This window comes from Coregonus clupeaformis, unplaced genomic scaffold, assembly GCF_020615455.1.
Source record: "Coregonus clupeaformis isolate EN_2021a unplaced genomic scaffold, ASM2061545v1 scaf0282, whole genome shotgun sequence".
In the NCBI taxonomy this organism is placed as follows: Eukaryota; Metazoa; Chordata; class Actinopteri; order Salmoniformes; family Salmonidae; genus Coregonus; species Coregonus clupeaformis.
The window spans coordinates 368,063-390,134 of NW_025533737.1; the positions used below are offsets into that span (position 1 = coordinate 368,063).

General features: G+C 42.4%; 1 protein-coding gene across 3 annotated transcripts; it reads right to left on the minus strand.

Annotated features, from left to right (window-relative positions):
• Positions 1 to 415: 415 nt before the first annotated feature.
• Positions 416 to 15,807, minus strand: LOC123484348 (synaptotagmin-2-like). Of its 3 annotated transcripts, XM_045214572.1 has the most exons (10): positions 15,664 to 15,807; positions 15,454 to 15,463; positions 6,952 to 7,146; positions 5,605 to 5,783; positions 5,380 to 5,478; positions 2,733 to 2,900; positions 2,004 to 2,171; positions 1,725 to 1,842; positions 1,352 to 1,485; positions 416 to 1,245 (listed from the first exon to the last, which is right to left on the minus strand). In XM_045214572.1, exons 3-10 carry the CDS (start codon positions 7,139 to 7,141, stop codon positions 1,036 to 1,038), a joined length of 1,266 nt encoding a protein of 421 aa, XP_045070507.1. In that variant the 5' UTR covers positions 7,142 to 7,146; positions 15,454 to 15,463; positions 15,664 to 15,807; the 3' UTR covers positions 416 to 1,035. The 3 variants fall into 3 exon arrangements, with proteins under 3 accessions (XP_045070507.1, XP_045070508.1, XP_045070509.1); XM_045214573.1 differs by lacking the exon at positions 15,454 to 15,463; XM_045214574.1 differs by lacking the exon at positions 6,952 to 7,146.
• Positions 15,808 to 22,072: the final 6,265 nt, after the last annotated feature.

Sequence of the window (22,072 nt, forward strand, 5' to 3'; positions counted from 1 at the left end):
TCAGCTGTCCGGGTGGCTGGTCTCAGACGATCCCGCAGGTGAAGAAGCCGGATGTGGAGGTCCTGGGCTGGCGTGGTTACACGTGGTCTGCGGTTGTGAGGCCGGTTGGACGTACTGCCAAATTCTCTAAAATGACATTGAAGGCGGCTTATGGTAGAGAAATTTACATTAAATTCTCAGGTAACAGCTCTGGTGGACATTCCTGCAGTCAGCATGTGTGACAAAACTGCACATTTTAGAGTGGTCTTTTATTGTCCCCAGCACAAGGTGAACCTGTGTAATGATCATGCTGTTTAATCAGCTTATTGATATGCCACACCTGTCAGGAGGATGGATTATCTTGGCATGGGATGTAACAAATTTGTGCAAAACATTTGAGAGAAATAAGCTTTTTGTGAATATGGAACATTTCTGGTATATTTTATTTCAGCTCATGAAACATGGGACCAACATTTTACATTTGCGTTTATATTTTTGTTCAGTATAGTTGAAGTATCTTACAACCAACAAGCAAAACATAATGCAAACTTAATTCTAACTATAACCACTGCCACTAATTATGTTTTTAACGTAGGCCTACATGACAGTTCACAAAATCAGAAAGTGTCTATTTGTGTGGAATGCAAGCTTGTCAATGAGTCAAAAACCAATTTAATTCCTTCATCTGATTGTCTGTAGCCTATAAGGCCATATAACAAGGGTGCATATTTTACAGATATATATATATTTTTTTACATCTAGGCCTACATTTAGAAACCAACAGTGTGACGTTTTATAAAACAACTAAAGAACACAATTTGGGCTATAATCATTCCTGAACATTGAGACAAATGCAGGTAATTTTACACAAACACATGAACGGTAATGCTGCGATGTGTGCACACACACACTTAACAAAAAATAATGACAAAAAGAGATGACAGAAAATCAGACAGAGGCAAACATACAAAGAGGTCTTAATAACACTGAAAGACATATCAAAACGTTTGCTTTCCTTGTGGACAACATTAATGATCCAAGGATGTTGAGGGATCATTAACGAGGTGGGACCTTCAGAGCTGCATCCACCTCCTCCTCTGGGCAGAGGACATGCCATTGGGCAACTGGACGTCTCGGATTGGCCAACATTTCTGACCAATGTTTGAGACCAACTCCTGTGGCACCGTAACCCATGAAGGTCTTGCCAATTGCATCGTTGCTCCCAAGCTTGTCATAGTCATACACTGTTATGACGACCTGCACTTTCTGAATAAGAAACACAGAAGATACATTAAAACACTTACTATACTTCCAGAATATTGACTGGGTACTCTGCAACTACAAATGGATTGATAAGGCAAAGATGCAATACCTGAATCTGCTCGAAGGGAATCTCAAAGCTGAAGCTCTCATTGAAGTACGGATTGAGTGTGTTCTTCTTGACAGTTGTCTTCTTCTTCTTGATTCGTTTCCCATTGTGCTGCAGAACAATCTTCACAAATGGATCTGAGGGAACGGTGGAAGAGAAGGGAGCAAGCCAATTAGTCAATGTTTTTTGGTAGACTTTGATCAGACAAGGCTTCATGCCGGACAGCTGGTAGACTCATGAGGTCCGATTTTACACATATCTCATTGGATGAATCTGTAATCATGTAAACTGAAAACGTTGCTGATACGTTTGCGAGGCCGTACAACCTTAGAGGGAACGAGAAAATACAACTATTTGTTGAGAGATTTAAAATCACCTGATAAGCCACCAACATCCATCTTCTTTAGGTTCTTGGCCTCCATGATGTTGATAGTGAGTTTGCCAGCAGTAGGTACGTAGCGCAAGGAGATGCAGACATCACCCAGTTTCTCTGCCTGAGAGATGCACATCAGAACAACATGGTGTTAAACCACCAGCCAGAAACAGATCAAATAAGGAGGAAACTATTACATTAGGTTGTGATCTATCCATCATGCGAATGTGGGGGTGACTGGATGGATGACCAAAGAGTTAGTAATACCACAGTACATCATACCTCTTCTTTTTCACTGTTCTCCAGGTCCCTCCAACATTGCATTGGTTGTCCCAGATCCACACTGTTCATGGGGATCTTTATCTCCCCAATCACATCATGCTTGGAGAAACGGTCAAAGTCGAAGACCTGCAACACCAGGATCTTCCCTCCCAACTCTGTGTACGGGATCTTGGAGGAAAGGCAGGGGCATTAGTCACAAGTGAATGTCTGCCCAACTGATGTGCCTCAGAGAGATATTTATGTCATGCATGGTTGGCTCTGGCTTAGAGTTATTAAAAAACAGCATTGGTTAGTGCAGTTCTTAATAGGTATATCAATGTATGGCGGTTTGCCGGAATTGATCAAAAACAGTTATGTAAAATAGCAAGTATACCATAAAACTTAACATGCCAACATAAAAATACATATAACTATCAAATCCAGACAAACTAAGCAAACAAATGAAAACATGTATTGACAGGAGACAAGTAAAAATGCATTCTTAATTCTGCATTTTTAAAGTTGTTCGGGGATACCTTGACGGACGGCAATCAGAGAACGAGAGACAAACTACGAAGGGAAGCACGGACATGGGCTCGACTTCTGCCCACGTGAACTCAGAGACCAACAAGTGATACATCATCAACAACCTGGAACACCAACACAAGCTGCTACAGAGACAGAAAACAAACATACCCAGACATAAGACAAACAAACAAACAAAGCCACAAGGTCAGACACCACGTAAACCTTGAAGATGAAGGTCTCGTTGAAAACCGGGCACAGGTTCTTGCGCTGGACCTTAGTTTCATGCTTCTTCTTTTTGTCTGGGAGCAGGTAGACTTTTACATAGGGGTCCGAGGTACCCCCCATATCCATGGCAGCCAGATCCTGAGCCTGGAGGATACCCACTATAAGCTTTGGAGAGAGAAGACCAAGAGGAGGAGTCAGGATGATCAGGTGAAGAATAAAACACCCAGAGGTTCAAGACATTTCTCCCAGTGTCGCGACTTCGGCCGAGGCTGCCTCCCCTCCTTGTTCGGGCATGCTTCGGCGTTCGTCGTCACCGGCTTACTAACCACTGCCGCCCCAATCATCATCACAATTGTCTGGTCTTGTCAATCACACACACCTGGTTCCTATCCCCTAATTAGTCTGTGTATAAGTGTTCCCTCTGCCCCCTTGTGGGTGATTGTTAATTGTGAGAGTAATGTAGCTCGGTGGAGCTACTCATAACATTGTGTTGCCAGGGTAGTTTTTCCCCCTGTGCCTATGTATTCTTGGATTCCGTTACAGTGTAATTGCCAGGGATGTTTGTTTCCCCTGTGCCTGTTTCGTTGATCGCCATTGGAGCGCATTTGTGTGTCAACAAAGGAATAAACTCTGTATTCAGTGATTACCCTCCTGCGCCTGACTCCTTTCACCACACCCAGAAAGTCTCAATTTCAGACATGGTTCATATTAATGTCACACACATTATTGAATATATATATATATATATATATATAATAATATACACACTACATTTTTTTACATTTACATTTTAGTCATTTAGCAGACGCTCTTATCCAGAGCGACTTACAGTTAGTGAGTGCATACATTATAAATTGTGTGTTTTTGTTTGTTTTTATTGTTTTATTTTCATACTAGCCCCCCGTGGGAATCGAACCCACAACCCCGGCGTTGCAAACGCCATGCTCTACCAACTGAGCTACATCCCCCAAAAAACACTACATGGCCAAAAGTATGTGGACACCTGCTCGTCGAACATCTCATTCCAAATCATGGGCATTAATATGGAGTTGGTCCCCCCTTTGCTGCTATAACAGCCGCCACTCTTCTGGGAAAGCTTTCCACTAGATGTTGGAACATTGCTGCGAGGACTTGCTTCTATTCAGCCACAAGAGCATTAGTGAGGTCAGGCACTGATGTTGGGCGATTAGGCCTGGCTCGCAGTCAGCGTTCCAATTCATCCCAAAGGTGTTCAATGGGGTTTAGGTCAGGGCTCTGTGCAGGCCAGTCAAGTTCTTCCACACCGATCTCAACAAACCATTTCTGTATGGACCTCGCTTTGTGCACGGGGGCCATTGTCATGCTGAAACAGGAAAGGGCCTTCCCCAAACGGTTGCCACAAAGTTGAAGCACAGAATCGTCTAGAATGTCATTGTATGCTGTAGTGTTAAGATTTCCCTTCACTGGAACTAAGGGGCCTAGCCCGAACCGTGAAAAACAACACCAGACTATTATTCCTCCTCCACCAAACTTTACAGTTGGCACTTGGGGCAGGTAGCGTTCTCCTGGCATCCGCCAAACCCAGATTTGTCCGTCGGACTGCCAGATGATGAAGTGTCATTCATCAATTCAGAGAACACGTTTCCACTGCTCCAGGCGGTGAGCTTTACACCACTCCAACCAACTCTTGGTATTGCGCATGGTGATCTTAGGCTTGTGTGCGGCTGCTCGGCCATGGAAACCCATTTCATGAAGCTCCCGACGAACAGTTATTGTGCTGACATTGCTTCCAGAGGCAGTTTGGAACTCGGTAGTGAGTGTTGCAACCGAGGACAGACGATTTCTACGCGCTACGAGCTTCAGCATTCGGCTGTCCCGTTCTGTGAGCTTGTGTGGCCTACCACTTTGAGGCTGAGCCGTTGTTGCTTCTAGATATTTCCACTTCACAATAAAAGCACTTACAGTTGACCGTGGCAGCTCTAGCAGGGCAGAAATTTGACAAACTGACTTGTGGAAAGGTGGCATCCTATGACGGTGCCATGTTGAAAGTCACTGAGCTCTTCTGTACGGGCCATTCTACTGCCAATGTTTGTCTATACTGCCAATGTTTGTCTATACTGCCAATGTTTGTCTATGGAGATTGCATGGCTGTGTGCTCGATTTTATACACCTGTCAGCAACGGGTATGGGTGAAATAGCCAAATCCACTAATTTGAAGGGGTGTCCACATACTTAACTAATATTGACACACACCAGTTAGGCTAGTATTTTGCTGTTGTACATCTTTGCTAAGTGTATGAACTGATTGTAAGTTACTCTGGAGAAGAGCATCTGCTACACTAAATAACAGAATTGCAACAAATGTGCTGTGCTGTCATACATAAGGAACAGTGTTTTGTGCAGTCATGTGACATAGCAAGACTATCCAGAAATGGGAATTACACAAAAAATGTAAGCAATTGTCTGAGGATGGTGCTGGACCATCTGAGATAAAAAGAAAAGGGGACAGTTGGATGAAAAAGCTTTAAATAAAGGTTAAAATCCAGGTCATGTGACATGATTGCGCAAAACACAGGGCGCTAGTCATACAGTATTAATATGTTGTGCCACAGGGGCCTCTTTTGACAAAGTATTGTACCATACAACCAAAAGGACTTGGCACTACCTGGGCATCTGTGAAGTTGTAGTCCAAGGAGAACTCCAGTTTTCCCAGCTTCTCCTGTTCCTTCTCCTCTCCTTCCCCTTCTTTCTTATCCCCCTCTTCCTGAATAATAGATCGCAGACACATATTTTCTGTTTTTGTTTGATACTGCATGGCACTGTCTATATTTGTCATATTCATGAGAAATGTGTATCTAATTTCTTCCTATCTTTCCCATGTCCTTCTTACCTTATCCCCACCCTCTCCTCCCCCTTCGTTGTCTGCCTTCCTCCGACGGCCAGCCTTCCTCTCCCTCACTTTCTTAGTTTTTTTCTTTTTCCCAAAGCATTTTTTGAAGAGGCAGAACGTGCAGCATCCTACCAAAACCAGCACCACTATGACGATGGCCCCAACTGCCCACATAGGGACTACAGAAGAAAGAGGTAACAACACAATTAACATCTAAAGACATACTGTCTATCTTAACATATGAGAAACTATACCAAGATACTTGAAACAGTGAGGGAAGCAGAAAATATACCAGGACAAGAAAATATAGCAGGACAAACTAAATATAAAAATAGTGGGAAGTCTATTCTAGTACCCTAAGGTGCTAGATGTTGACTAGTGTTTCACATCTGAATAAGGGACAAGGTTTGTTAATGACGGCGAAAAACAAATCTTAAAGGAAAACAATAACAGACATAATTGCTAAAGACTTTGATGGGGTTGTAATGTCACAATGTACACAGGAGAAGGGAGGCTAGGGGGTGATCAATCTACCAATATACAGTTGCGGTCAAATATTTGTGCAAGATTCACTATTTCTTCTCAAATAAGTTGAAATTGGAAAAACAACGTTGGTGTTCACGTGTGTATTTGTTTGATTTACATCTGAACAGGACCAACATCAAAACTGAAATTGAGACTTTTCTCTTCAAAGTAAAAAAATGTCCTGGACTAAATTATTCAAAATTAAAATTAATTTGATTGGAGGCAAGTCATTCTTGTTTACGGTGTAATTTATGTCAACTGTGGTAAGTTGTAGGTGCCTACAGGGTAACAATAGCCATTCAACCAGTTTTGAAAGAGAAAACAGAACTTTCTCCATTGCACTCCATTATAAAGTGCAAAGGTGCCAATATATTTGACCGCAACTGTAGGTATATTCAAAGTAAATGCACACGGAGAATGAAAACGTTATTACTTCTTTGAATAAGTCCTGTGAGAAAAGAGGAATGATATGATAAAATGAAGATGAAGGGAGATGATGAAGTGACATTATGTATCCTGCATAACACCTATACATCTTTTTTTTTTTAAGAATGTGAATCCCGTGTTCCTTTCCATAGTTCTAACATCTGTCATGGCTTATATGTATGATCCCATAACTCTTGTTCTATTTTTGTCACCAGCTCTCACTCAGTCCCTCCACCCAAAAATCCATGAGAGAATTACATTGCTGCATCAGGATCAGGACCCAAGCAGATTTCAACCTTCCACGATAGCTACAGAGATGACATAAAAGTTAGGAAAACAGCATCTGTGGAGTCCTCAGTCTTGCCCAATTCCATCTATATGCCAGGAACTACTTACGTGGCAGATGGCCAATCTCATTCATGAACTTGTTCTTCATGTGGTCATAGTTGTGGTGGCCGGGGTGGTGTGCTGGAGGGACGTGGGTAGCTGGCTCCTCTGCTTGTTCTGGCACTTTTTCATGTTCATGTTCTGGTTTTGCCGGCTCCGCAGCCCGACGAGCCCGGAACTGCACACTGGCCATCCTCATTTCAGCTGACAAATAGCAGGTACAGGGCAAGGAAGCATAGGATTAGTTGGCCCCAAACAAATTCTAGGCAATGTTGACACAGATAATGATGATTATTGATAGAATAAGATAATTTTTTGTATCATGTATTTATGTCATTGTATGGATCGTTTATAACATTCACCCTTCTAATTGCAGTGTGTGAATTCAAGTAGGCTATACATACAGTGAGGGAAAAAAGTATTTGATCCCCTGCTGATTTTGTACGTTTGCCCACTGACAAAGACATGATCAGTCTATAATTTTAATGGTAGGTTTATTTGAACAGTGAGAGACAGAATAACAACAAAAAAATCCAGAAAAACGCATGTCAGAAATGTTATGAATTGATTTGCATTTTAATGAGGGAAATAAGTATTTGACCCCTCTGCAAAACATGATTTAGTACTTGGTGGCAAAACCCTTGTTGGCAATCACAGAGGTCAGACGTTTCTTGTAGTTGTCCACCAGGTTTGCACACATTTCAGGAGGGATTTTGTCCCACTCCTCTTTGCAGATCTTCTCCAAGTCATTAAGGTTTCGAGGCTGACGTTTGGCAACTCGAACCTTCAGCTCCCTCCACAGATTTTCTATGGGATTATGATCTGGAGACTGGCTAGGCCACTCCAGGACCTTAATGTGCCTCTTCTTGAGCCACTCCTTTGTTGCCTTGGTTCGTGTGTTTTGGGTCATTGTCATGCTGGAATACCATCCACGACCCATTTTCAATGCCCTGGCTGAGGGAAGGAGGTTCTCACCCAAGATTTGACGGTACATGGCCCCGTCCATCATCCCTTTGATGCGGTGAAGTTGTCCTGTCCCCTTAGCAGAAAAACACCCCCAAAGCATAATGTTTCCACCTCCATATTTGACGGTGGGGATGGTGTTCTTGGGGTCATTGGCAGCATTCCTCCTCCTCCAAACACGGTGAGTTGAGTTGATGCCAAAGAGCTCGATTTTGGTCTCATCTGACCACAACACTTTCACCCAGTTCTCCTCTGAATCATTCAGATGTTCAATTTATAACATTTTTGACATAAGTTTTTCTGGATTTTGTTGTTGTTATTCTGTCTCTCACTGTTCAAATAAACCTACCATTAAAATTATAGACTGATCATGTCTTTGTCAGTGGGCAAACGTACAAAATCAGCAGGGGATCAAATACTTTTTTCCCTCACTGTATGTATAGCCTACTTGAATTCACACACTGCAATTAGAAGGGTGAATGTTATAAACGATCCATACAATGACATAAATACATGATACAACAAATTATCTTATTCTATCAATAATCATTATTATCTGTGTCAACATTGCCTAGAATTTGTTTGGGGCCAACTAATCCTATGCTTGATTGGAGGCAAGTCATTCTTGTTTACGGTGTACGATGCTCAACAAGGCTGACCTTAATCCCTTTTCCTCTCATCCCACCCCTCCCCATAACCCACCATGTCTCCCCCCTCTCACTCCCCTTCACTCCCTAGCTCCCTCCCTATCTATCTATCTACAGTGAGGGGAAAAAAGTATTTGATCCCCTGCTGATTTTGTACGTTTGCCCACTGACAAAGAAATGATCAGTCTATCATTTTAATTATAGGTTTATTTGAATAGTGAGAGACAGAATAACAACGAAAAATTCCAGAAAAACGCATGTCAAAAATGTTATGAATTGATTTGCATTTTAATAAGGGAAATAAGTATTTGACCCCTCTGCAAAACATTACTTAGTACATGGTGGCAAAACCCTTGTTGGCAATCACAGAGGTCAGACGTTTCTTGTAGTTGGCCACCAGGTTTGCACACATCTCAGGAGGGATTTTGTCCCACTCCTCTTTGCAGATCTTCTCCAAGTCATTAAGGTTTCGAGGCTGACATTTGGCAACTCGAACCTTCAGCTCCCTCCACAGATTTTCTATGGGATTATGGTCTGGAGACTGGCTAGGCCACCCCAGGACCTTAATGTGCATCTTCTTGAGCCACTCCTTTGTTGCCTTGGTTCGTGTGTTTTGGGTCATTGTCATGCTGGAATACCCATCCACGACCCATTTTCAATGCCCTGGCTGAGGGAAGGAGGTTCTCACCCAAGATTTGACAGTACATGGCCCCGTCCATCGTCCCTTTGATGCGGTGAAGTTGTCTTGTCCCCTTAGCAGAAAAACACCCCCAAAGCATAATGTTTCCACCTCCATGTTTGACGGTGGGGATGGTGTTCTTGGGGTCATAGGCAGCATTCCTCCTCCTCCAAACACGGCGAGTTGAGTTGATGCCAAAGAGCTTCATTTTGGTCTCATCTGACCACAACACTTTCACCCAGTTCTCCTCTGAATCATTCAGATGTTCATTGGCAAACTTCAGACGGGCATGTATATGTGCTTTCTTGAGCAGGGGGACCTTGCGGGTGCTGCAGGATTTCAGTAGTGTGTTACCAATTGTTTTCTTGGTGACTATGGTCCCAGCTGCCTTGAGATCATTGACAACATCCTCCCGTGTAGTTCTGGGCCGATTCCTCACCGTTCTCATGATCATTGCAACTCCACGAGGTGAGATCTTGCATGGAGCCCCAGGCCGAGGGAGATTGACAGTGCTTTTGTGTTTCTTCCATTTGCGAATAATCGCACTAACTGTTGTCACCTTCTCACCAAGCTGCTTGGCGATGGTCTTGTAGCCCATTCCAGCCTTGTGTAGGTCTACAATCTTGTCCCTGACATCCTTGGAGAGCTCTTTGATCTTGGCCATGGTGGAGAGTTTGGAATCTGATTGATTGATTGCTTCTGTGGACAGGTGTCTTTTATACAGGTAACAAACTGAGATTAGGAGCACTCCCATTAAGAGTGTGCTCCTAATCTCAGCTCGTTACCTGTATAAAAGACACCTGGGAGCCAGAAATCTTTCTGATTGAGAGGGGGTCAAATACTTATTTCCCTCATTAAAATGCAAATCAATTTATAACATTTTTGACATGCGTTTTTCTGGATTTTTCTGTTGTTATTCTGTCTCTCACTGTTCAAATAAACCTACCATTAAAATTATAGACTGATCATTTCTTTGTCAGTGGGCAAATGTACAAAATCAGCAGGGGATCAAATACTTTTTTCCCTCACTGTATCTATCTATCTATCTATCCATCTCTCTCTCTCTCTCTCTCTCAACACATAACTGGATTACTACAATATTAATCCAAAATCCCAAACCCCCGAAGCTTAACTAAGAGGTGGTTTACCCAGTCCCATTCCCCGCCCACACAAGCCCCTCTCCCAGCATTTCCCACCCTCTCTCTCATAACTGGCACTGGTTTCAGGAGTAATGGCTCTATATCTAGTAATTTCAGAGGATAATGTCCAATGGAATGTACAGAGACACTATGAAGAGTATGAAAATAGTTGATGAACTGAATACATGTGTAAGACATATTTTCAGGTTGAATTACATTTGTTTTCATATCTCTGCTCTGCACCTCACCCATTATAGCTGTGACATATACACTACATGACCAAAAGTATGTGGACACCTGATCGTCGAACATCTCATTCCAAAATCATGGGCATTAATATGGAATTGGTCCCCCCCCTTTGCTGCTATAACAGCCTCCACTCTTCTGGGAAGGCTTTCCACTAGATGTTGGAACATTGCTGCGGGGACTTGCTTCCATTTAGCCACGAGCATTACTGATGTTGGCCGATTATGCCTGGCTCGTAGTTGGCATTCCAATTCATCCCAAAGGTGTTCGATGGGGTTGAGGTCAGGGCTCTGAGCAGGCCAGTCAAGTTCTTCCACACCGATCTCGACAAACCACTTTCTGTATGGACCTCGCTTTGTTCACGGGGGCATTGTCATGCTGAAACAGGAAAGGGCCTTCCCCAAACTGTTGCCACAAATGTTACAGTTGGCACTATGCTTTGGGGCCGGTAGCATTCTCCTGGCATCCGCCAAACCCAGATTCGTCCGTCAGACTGCACTCCAGAGAACTCGTTTCCAGAGTCCAATGGCGGGGAGCTGTACACCACTCCAGCCGACGCTTGGCATTGCGCATTGTGATCTAAGGCTTGTGTGTGGCTGCTCGGCCATGGTTACTCATTTCATGAAGCTCCCGACGAACACTTGTGTTGACGTTGCTTCCTGAGGCAGTTTGGAACTCAGTAGTGAGTGTTGGAACCCGAGGACAGACCATTTTTACTCGCTTCAGCACTCGGTGGTCCCGTTCTGTGGGCTTGTGTGGCGTACCACTTCGCGGCTGAGCTGTTGTTGCTCCTAGACATTTCCACTTCACAATAATCGCACTTACAGTTGACCGGGGCAGCTCTAGCAGGGCAGCAATTTCACGAACTGACTTGTTGGAAAGGTGGCATCCTATGACGGTGCCACGTTGAAAGTCACTGAGCTCTTCAGTAAGGCCATTCTACTGCCAATGATTGTCAATGAAGATTGCATGGCTGTATGCTCTATTTTATATACCTGTCAGCAACGGGTGTGGCTGAAATAGCCGAATCCACTAATTTGAAAGGGTGTCCACATTATTTTGTATATATAGTGTATCTTGATTAGATACAGTTGAAGTCGGAAGTTTACATACACTTAGGTTGGAGTCATTAAAACTTGTTTTTCAACCACTCCACAAAGGTCTTGTTAACAAACTATAGTTTTGGCAAGTCGGTTGGGACATCTACTTTGTGCATGACACAAGCGATTTTTCCAACAATTGTTTACAGACAGATTATTTCACTTATAATTCACTGTATCACAATTCCAGTGGGTCAGAAGTTTACATACACTAAGTTGACTGTGCCTTTAAACAGCTTGGAAAATTCCAGAAAATGATGTCATTGCGGCTTTAGAAGCTTCTGATAGGCTAATTGACATAATTTGAGTCAATTGGAGGTGTACCTATGGATGTATTTCAAGGCCTACCTTCAAACTCAGTGTTTCTTTGCTTGACATAATGGTAAAATCAAAAGAAATCAGCCAAGACCTCAGAAAATAAATTGTAGACCTCCACAAGTCTGGTTCATCCTTGGGAGCAATTTCCAAACGCCTGAAGGTACCACGTTCATCTGTACAAACAATAGTATGCAAGTATAAACACCATGGGACCACGCAGCCGTCATACCGCTCAGGAAGGAGACGCGTTCTGTCTCCTAGAGAAGAGCATACTTTCGTGCGAAAAGTGCAAATCAATCCCAGAACAACAGCAAAGGACCTTGTGAAGATGCTGGAGGAAACAGGTACAAAAGTATCTATATCCACAGTAAAACGAGTCCTATATCGACATAACCTGAAAGGCCGCTCAGCAAGGAAGAAGCCACTGCTCCAAAACCGCCATAAAAAAGCCAGACTACGGTTTGCAACTGCACATGGGGACAAAGATCGTACTTTTTGGAGAAATGTCCTCTGGTCTGATGAAACAAAAATAGAACTGTTTGGCCATAATGACCATTGTTATGATTGGAGGAAAAAGGGGGTATGCTTGCAAGCCGAAGAACACCATCCCAACCGTGAAGCACGGGGGTGGCAGCATCATGCTGTGGGGGGTGCTTTGCTGCAGGAGGGACTGGTGCACTTCACAAAATAGATGGCATCATGAGGAAGGAAAATTATGTGGATATATTGAAGCAACATCTCAAGACATCAGTCAGGAAGTTAAAGCTTGGTCGCAAATGGGTCTTCCAAATGGACAATGACCCCAAGCATACTTCCAAAGTTGTGGAAAAATGGCTTAAGGACAACAAAGTCAAGGTATTGGAGTGGCCATCACAAAGCCCTGACCTCAATCCTATAGAACATTTGTGGGCAGAACTGAAAAAGTGTGCGGGCAAGGAGACCTACAAACCTGACTCAGTTACACCAGCTCTGTCAGGAGGAATGGGCCAAAATTCACCCAACTTATTGTGGGAAGCTTGTAGAGGGCTACCCGAAGCGTTTGACCCAAGTTAAACAATTTAAAGGCAATGCTACCAAATACTAATTGAGTGTATGTAAACTGACCCACTGGGAATGTGACTAAATAAATAAAAGCTGAAATAAATAATTATCTCTGCTATTATTCTGACATTTCACATTCTTAAAATAAAGTGGTCATCCTAACTGACCTAAGACAGGGAATTTTTACTATGATTAAATGTCAGGAATTGTGAAAAACAGAGTTCAAATGTATTTGGTTAAGGTGTATGTAAACTTCCGACTTCAACAGTAAGTATTCAACTCCCTGAGTCCATACATGCTAGAATCACCTTTGGCAGCGATTACAGCTCTGAGTCTTTCTGGGTAAGTTTCTAAAAGGTTCCCACACCTGGATTGTGCAACATTTGCTCATTATTCTTTTCAACATGCTTCAAGCTCTGTCAAATTCGTTGTTGATCATTGCTAGACAACCAGATTTAAGTCCAAACTTTAACTCGGCCACTCAGGAACATTCACTGTCTTCTTGGTAAGCAACTCCAGTGTAGATTTGGCCTTGTGTTTTAGGTTATTGTCCTGCTGAAAGGTGAATCCATCTCCCAGTGTCTGGTGGAAAGCAGACTGAACCAGGTTATCCTCTAGGATTTTGCTTGTGCTTAGCCATTCAGTTTATTTTTTATCCTGAAAAACGTCCCAGTCCTTAACGATTACAAGCATACCCATAACATGATGCAGCCACCACTATGATTGAAAATATGGATTGTTCAGTAATGTGTTGTACTGGATTTGCCACAAACATAACAGTTTGTATTCAGGACAAAAATGTAATTGCTTTGCCACATTTTTTGCAGTATTACTTTAGCATTTTGTTGCAAACAGGATGCATGTTTTGGAATATTTTTGTACTGTACAGGCTTCCTTCTTTTCACTCTGTCAATTAGGTTAGTATTGTGGAGTAACTACAATGTTGTTGATCCATCCTTAGTTTTCTCCTATCACAGCCATTAAACTCTTTAACTGTTTTAAAGTCGACTCAGGTTGAAATCCTTGAACGGTTGCCTTCCTTCTGGCAACTGAGTTAGGAAGGACGCCTGTATCTTTGTAGTGACTGGATGTATTGATACACCATCCAAAGTGTAATCAATAACTTCACCATGCATAAAGGGATATTCAATGTCTTTTGTTCCTTCTTTTTTTTCCCATCTACTAATAGTTGCCCTTCTTTGAGAGGCATTGGAAACCTCCCTGGTCTTTGTGGTTGAATCTGTGTTTAAAATTCACTGAGGGACCTTACAGATAATTTTATGTGTGGGGTACAGACATTAGGTAGTCATTAAAAATCATATTAGACACTATTATTTCACTCAGAGTGAGTCCATGCAACTTATTATGTGACTTGTGATGCAAATGTTTACTCCTGAACTTATTTAGGCTTGCCCTAACAAAGGGGTTGAATACTTATTGACTCAAGACATTTCAGCTTTTCATTTGTAATTGATTTGTAAACATTTTGAAAAACATAATTCCATAAAAAAATTATGGGGTATTGTATGTCGGCCAGTGACAAAATATCTCAATTTAATCCTTTTTAAATTCAGGCTGTAACACAACAAAATGTGAAAAAAGTCAAAGGGTGTGAATACTTTCTGAAGGCAATGTACCTCTTTATTTAGGTTGATGGCATGACGTTGAAACAATGACATTGGTTCAAACATAACATTTTACTATCTACATTGAAACAAAGTCAAAATAAAATGTCTAATGAAATATGGAATTAATCATCTTTCAACCACCCCAATATATTATACACTGACTGTACGAAACATTAGGAATATGACAGACTGACCAGGTAAATCCAGGTGAAAGCTATGATCCCTTATTGATGTCACTTGTTAAATCCACTTCAATCAGTGTAGATGAAGGGGAGGAGACAGGTTAAAGAATGATTTTTAAGCCTTGAAATATACACTACCTGTGTACTACTCCCTTCACAGAACAGCACAAACTGACTCTAACCAGAATAGAAAGAGGAATGGGAGGCCCCAGTGCACAACTGAGCAAGAGGACAAATACATTAGTGTCTAGTTTGAGAAACAGGCGCCTCACAGGTCCTCAACTGGCAGCTTCATTAAATAGTACCAGCAAAACACCAGTCTCAACGTCAACAGTGAAGAGGCGACTCCGGGATGCTGACCTTCTAGGCAGAGTTGCAAAGAAAAAGCCATATCTCAGACTGCCCATCTTAATCTTTTCTTTTTATTGGCCAGTCTGAGATATGGCTTTTTCTTTGCAACTTAGATTGATGTAACAACCTGTTAGTCAGGTTAAGTCATTGTATTTAAGTTTTACCCAAATGTCAATGTTTACAACGCTGGTTGAAATGAGATGAAAACTGTACTTACTGGTTGATGACTTTTTGCAAATCCACGTTGGTTCCACGTCACAATAGGTTGACAAATAGCGATGAAACAACGTTGATTAAACCAGTGTGTGCCCAGTGGGAAATGCCATTCTCATCTATGCAACTGTTAACAATTCTTACTTATACTGTGAACAGTAAGCTACAAGAGATTTCAGATGATGACTATGGAATGAAATAGCATTGGGCTTACCTGTTAATATTTTCCCCTCTGTCTTTTATATCAGCAATTTGGAATAAACCAATTTTGTGTCAAAATTCCCCTTGGCCCTTGGGAACCCTCACACACCCATCGTTCCTTCCTTCGTCAATATTCCAGTGACTATTATGCCTGTCAGTCTGCCCCCCTCCCCCCATCCCTTCTAAGCTAAAGCGCTGTCAAATCACTAAAGCAGCCCTTGACGTTAATCTCGCTCTCCCCCACCCTCCCTATATGAGCATGTCAACCATACATCTGTTGCTCTATCTCTTGGTTTAAATTGAAATACCATAAGAGCAACGGTCATAGCCTTTTATTTAATTTTCCTCACTTTGTAGGGAAATCGAACACATTGATCAGTCTGTGGTTCTCGCCGTGAGAGTGGAAAAGTGCCCGTTCGATCATTAGATTGAAGTGGTGTTGGAATGGTGGTTTTGTTAATCAATCAAAGCCGAGATTGAAGTACATCCCTCATCTCCCTCCACTAATCCTCAGGACATAGCTATCCTCTCAGTCAATCATCTATCTGGGGAGTACTTTCATTGAGAGTGGATAGTCCATCCTGTTCATCCCTTGGTTTACCATTTTACAGTACAGAATACACACTCATTCAAAGGAATCTGACAATGAGTGAAAATCGTAAAATAAGAAACCATACAAACGTTTATTTTCTCCCCCTCTGAATCTGCAATGTTGGAGCACCAATGAAAATAAATGAAATGGAAACATTCTAATTTAGGAGTTTGACTCAAAATGATTAATTAGATTTTTGTGATCCATTAGATTAATATGATCATTAAAACAAATATTGTAAAAATATATACTTCATCTGCTTCACTGTGGGTGCAGGGAGAGAGACAGACTCATTCACCACCTAAGCCCCTCTCAGCTATTAATCTTAACAAACCCATAGCTTTAGTCATTATTTAAGCACATTAGCTTGTGGGATCTTTGTTATGGGTAGGGTCCTACACCCCAAGAAGCCCCTCGCCTCCCTTCAGTAGTGACTACATGGAAGATAACACATACAAATACTCCAATGGTTTTCTAGTGTAGAGCGAGTCAGAGTCAGTGATTCTCTTATTTAGGAGAATTCAAATCAACACGATAGTGCACTGAAATATGAAATCGATTATTCAAAACCCACACCCTCAAATAAACACTAGCAAGTTGGCCATTTGCCAACACATTTCCCTGAGTTGCAAGTTACTTCACTAGCTAAGACGCTTAGGGGGCTTTCATACCAAATTGGTTTGGTGGGGTTTTTCTGAACTCTGGTGTGTTTACCCTCTTAGTTCGGTTCATTTGGACTGGTGTGAACACTCTATCTGCATTCGGCAGCGCACTAAACAACGCACTGTGGTTCGCTCAAAAAGGGTGGTCTCAGTCCGATTCAATTAGTACCTTGGTGCGATTCGCTGCAGGTGAGAACGCAGTCTTGACTAAACACAGGAAAAGAGCCGGAGTCGTGCATTATTATTGGTTGTTTGAATGCTAGCATTTTGATGAAATAACTTTATCTCTGAGTATAGCAGCGCATTTATGAGCACATCCGATGCAGATTAGGGGAGATGGAGGCTATACCGGAGATATAGGCTGCTGAATATAGCCTATTCACATTGTAGTTAGAGCGGCTATTGCGCTGTTTCCTCCAGCATGTTGTTGGAAGACAAAAGCAAAAGTAAAATGAAGATTGGGACATACAAGTGATGCTTCATGATAATCATAAATTGATTTAACTTGAGCATTTTTGTCCAATAAACAAATTACTTGCATGGATATCTGGTTTTGTTTAGGAATTTTAGTTAGTTTGTCATTTGGCAATGTGAAACCAACTTGACCAAATGAAAAAAATACAATGTAACAAATAGTTTAACTCTGATTCCACTAACTAGTCTTTTTACAATAATTGGGCAAAAGATCAGAATTGGGCTGCCTGTGTAAACGCAGCCTTAGGCCCGTATCTACAAAGCATCTCAGAGAAGGAGTGCTGATCTAGGATCAGGTCCCCTTATCCATGTAATCCTATTCGTTATGATCTAAACTGATCTTAGGTCAGCACACCTACTCTGCAATGCTTTATGAATACAGTGGCTTGCGAAGGTATTCACCCCCCTTGGCATTTTTCCTATTTTGTTGCCTTACAACCTGGAATTAAAGTTGATTTTTTGGGGGGTTTGTATCATTTGATTTACACAACATGCCTACCACTTTGAAGATGCTAAATATTTTTTGGTGTGAAACAAACAAGAAATAAGACAAAAAAACAGAAAACTTGAGCGTGCGTAGCTATTCACCCCCCCCAAAGTCAATACTTTGTAGAGCCACCTTTTGCAGCAATTACAGCTGCAAGTCTCTTGGGGTATGTCTCTATAAACTTGGCACATATAGCCACTGGGATTATTGCCCATTCTTCAAGGCAAAACTGCTCCAGCTCCTTCAAGTTGGATGGGTTCCGCTGGTGTACAGCAATCTTTAAGTCATACCACAGATTCTCAATTGGATTGAGGTCTGGGCTTTGAATAGGCCATTCCAAGACAGTTAAATATTTCCCCTTAAACCACTCGATTGTTGCTTTAGCAGTATTCTTAGGGTCATTATCCTACTGGAAGGTGAACCTCCGTCCCAGTCTCAAATCTCTGGAAGACTGAAACAGGTTTCCCTCAAGAATTTCCCTGTATTTAGCGGCATCCATCATTCCTTCAATTCTGAAGGTTTCCCAGTCCCTGCCGATGAAAAACATCCCCACAGCATGATGATGCCACCACCATGCTTCACTGTGGGGATGGTGTTCTCGGGGTGATGAGAGGTGTTTGTGCCAGATATAGCATTTTCCTTGATTTTAGTCTCACCTGACCAGAGTACCTTCTTCCATATGTTTGGGGAGTCTCCCACATGCATTTTGGCGAACACCAAACGTGTTTGCCTATTTTTTTCTTTAAGCAATGGCTTTTTTCTGGCCACTCTTCCGTAAAGCCCAGCTCTGTGGAGTGTACTGCTTAAAGTGGTCCTATGGACAGATACTCCAATCTCCGTTGTGGAGCTTTGCAGCTCCTTCAGGGTTATCTTTGGTCTCTTTGTTGCCTCTCTGATTAATGCCCTCCTTGCCTGGTCCGTGAGTTTTGGTGGGCGGTCCTCTCTTGGCAGGTTTGTTGTGGTGCCATATTCTTTCCATTTGTTAATAATGGATTTAAAGGTGCTCCGTTGCATGTTCAAAGTTTCTGATATTTTTTTATAACCCAACCCTGATTTGTACTTCTCCACAACTTTGTCCCTGACCTGTTTGGAGAGCTCCTTGGTCTTCATGGTGCCGCTTGCTTGGTGGTGCCCCTTGCTTAGTGGTGTTGCAGACTCGGGAACCTTTCAGAACAGGTGTATATATACTGAGATCATGTGACAGATCATGTGACACTTAGATTGCACACAGGTGGACTTTATTTAACTAATTATGTGACTTCTGAAGGTAATTGGTTGCACCAGATCTTATTTAGGGGCTTCATAAGCAAAGGGGGTGAATACATATGCATGCAACACTTTTCCGTTATTCAAGTTATTTTTTTCATTTCACTTCACCAATTTGGACTATTTTGTGTATGTCCATTACATGAAATCCAAATAAAAATCTATTTAAATTACAGGTTGTAATGCAACAAAATAGGAAAAACGCCAAGGGGGATGAATACTTTTGCAAGGCACTGTACGGGCTTTAGCCTATGGAGTATCATAATAACGGGCTAGTAAAATAATGTGCATAACACGTATTGCTAGCTCATGCTGTCAGAGTTGGAGGTCCAAAGGTTAAAGTTAATTAACTAACAGCTTTGAACTAGCTACGGACAGAAGCAAAACCACATCACTTCAGATTGTGTGTAAGTGTGTAAGTAAAATGTTTGAAAGTGTATCTGTTAAATTAATGAGGAATACATCAATTTCACGGAGGTCACCCTCCGCTGCAACTTGCCCATGCCCCCCGACTCTATTCTCTGTGTATATCAATGATGTCGCTCTTGCTGCTGGTGACTCTCAGATCCACCCCTACGCAGACGACACCATTTTGTATACATCTGGCCCTTCATTGGACACTGTGTTAATAAACCTCCAAACGAGCTTCAATGCCATGCAACACTCCTTCTGTGGCCTCCAACTGCTCTTAAACGCTAGTAAAACTAAATGCATGCTCTTCAATCGAACGCTGCTTGCACCCGCCCGCCCGACTAGAATCACTACTCTCGGCGGGTCTGACTTAGAATATGTGGACAACTACAAATACCTAGGTGTCTGGTTAGACCGTAAACTCTCCTTCCAGACTCACATTAAGCATCTCTAATCCAAAGATAAATCTAGAATCGGCTTCCTATTTCGCAACAAAGCCTCCTTCACTCATGCTGCTAAACTTGCCCTCGTAAAACTGACTATCCTACCGATCCTTGACTTTGGCGATGTCATTTACAAAATAGCTTCCAACACTCTACTCAGCAAATTGGATGTAGTCTATCACGGTGCCATCCGTTTTGTCACCAAAGCCCCATATACTACCCACCATTGTGACCTGTACGCTCTCGTTGGCTGGCCCTCACTACATATTCGTCGCCAAACCCACTGGCTCCAGGTCATCTATAAATCACTTCTAGGCAAATCCCAGCATTATCTTAGCTAATTGGTCACCATAGCAACACCCACCCATAGTATGCGTTCCAGCAGGTATATCTCACTGGTCATCCCCAAAGCCAACACCTCCTTTGGCCGCCATTCCTTCCAGTTCTCTGCTGCAAATGACTGGAATGAACTGCAAAAATCTCTGAAGCTGGAGACACTTATCTCCCTCACTAACTTTAAGCATCAGTTGTCAGAGCAGCTTACCGATCACTGCACCTGTACACAGCCCATCTGTAATTAGCCCACCCAACTACCTCATCCCCATATTGTTATTTACATTGTTATTTAATTTGCTCATTTGCACCCCAGTATCTCTATTTGCACATCATCTTCTGCACATCTATCACTCCAGTGTTAATACTAAATTGTAATTATTTTGCACTATGGCCTATTTATTGCCTTACCTCCATAACTTACTACATTTGCACACACTGTATATAGATTTTCTATTGTGTTATTGACTGTACGTTTTGTTTATTCCATATGTAACTCTGTGTTGTTGTTGTTTTTATCGCACTGCTTTGCTTTATCTTGGCCAGGTCGCAGTTGTAAATGAGAACTTGTTCTCAACTGGCTTACCTGGTTAAATAAAGGTTAAAACATTTATTTTTATTTTTTATTGTAGGGCAGTCTAATGATTCACAGCATTGACGGCCTGAGTTCGACATGGTGGCAAATTATGGTTGTTGTTCTTATAATGACAGCCTGCAACAGACAGCATAATCCAGTTATGCCCCTTATTGGTGTAACCTTCTCTGGTGTTAGTGCATGGCCGGATAACTTCGCCCCCAGGCTATTGCGCACAGCACATACAGTATCTCACAAAAGTGAGTACACCCCTCACATTTTTGTAAATATTTGAGTATATCTTTTCATGTGACAACACTGAAGACATGACACTTTGCTACAATGTAAAGTAGTGAGTGTACAGCTTGTATAACAGTGTACATTTGCTGTCCCCTCAAAATAACACAACACACAGCCATTAATGTCTAAACCGCTGGCAACAAAAGTGAGTACACCCCTAAGTGAAAATGTCCAAATTGGGACCAAAGTGTCAATATTTTGTGTGGCCACCATCATTTTCCAGCACTGCCTTAACCCTCTTGGGCATGGAGTTCACCAGAGCTTCACAGGTTGCCACTGGAGTCCTTTTCCACTCCTCCATGAAGACATCACAGAGCTGATGGATGTTAGAGACCTTGCACTCCTCCACCTTACGTTTGAGGATGCCCCACAGATGCTCAATAGGGTTTAGGTCTGGAGACATGCTTGGCCAGTCCATCACCTTTACCCTCAGCTTCTTTAGCAAGGCAGTGGTCGTCTTGGAGGTGTGTTTGGGGTCGTTATCATGTTGGAATACTGCCCTGCTGCCCAGTCTCCGAAGGGAGGGGATCATGCTCTGCTTCAGTATGTCACAGTACATGTTGGCATTCATGGTTCTCTCAAATGAACTGTAGCTCCCCAGTGCCGGCAGCACTCATGCAGCCACAGACCATGACACACTGGTTGCCGCCACACACGCTTGACACCATCTGAACCAAATAAGTTTATCTTGGTCTCATCAGAGACTGCTTGTCTTCAGCAAACTGTTTGCGGGCTTTCTTGTGCATCATCTTTAGAAGAGTATTCCTTCTGGGACGACAGCCATGCAGACCAATTTGATGCAGTGTGCGGCATATGGTCTGAGCACTGACAGGCTGACCCCCCACCCCTTCAACCTCTGCAGCAATGCTGGCAGCACTCA

Bases quoted from the DNA above. Each gene is read 5' to 3' on its own strand.
- LOC123484348 (XM_045214573.1), bottom strand. From the start codon at position 7,141: ATGAGGATGGCCAGTGTGCAGTTCCGGGCTCGTCGGGCTGCGGAGCCG. The intron at 2,901-5,379 runs GTAGTGCCAAGT...CTCTCTCCAAAG, and splicing joins ACAACTTCACAGATGCCCAG to CTTATAGTGGGTATCCTCCA. The intron at 1,843-2,003 runs GTATGATGTACT...TGCATCTCTCAG, and splicing joins AGAACAGTGAAAAAGAAGAG to GCAGAGAAACTGGGTGATGT.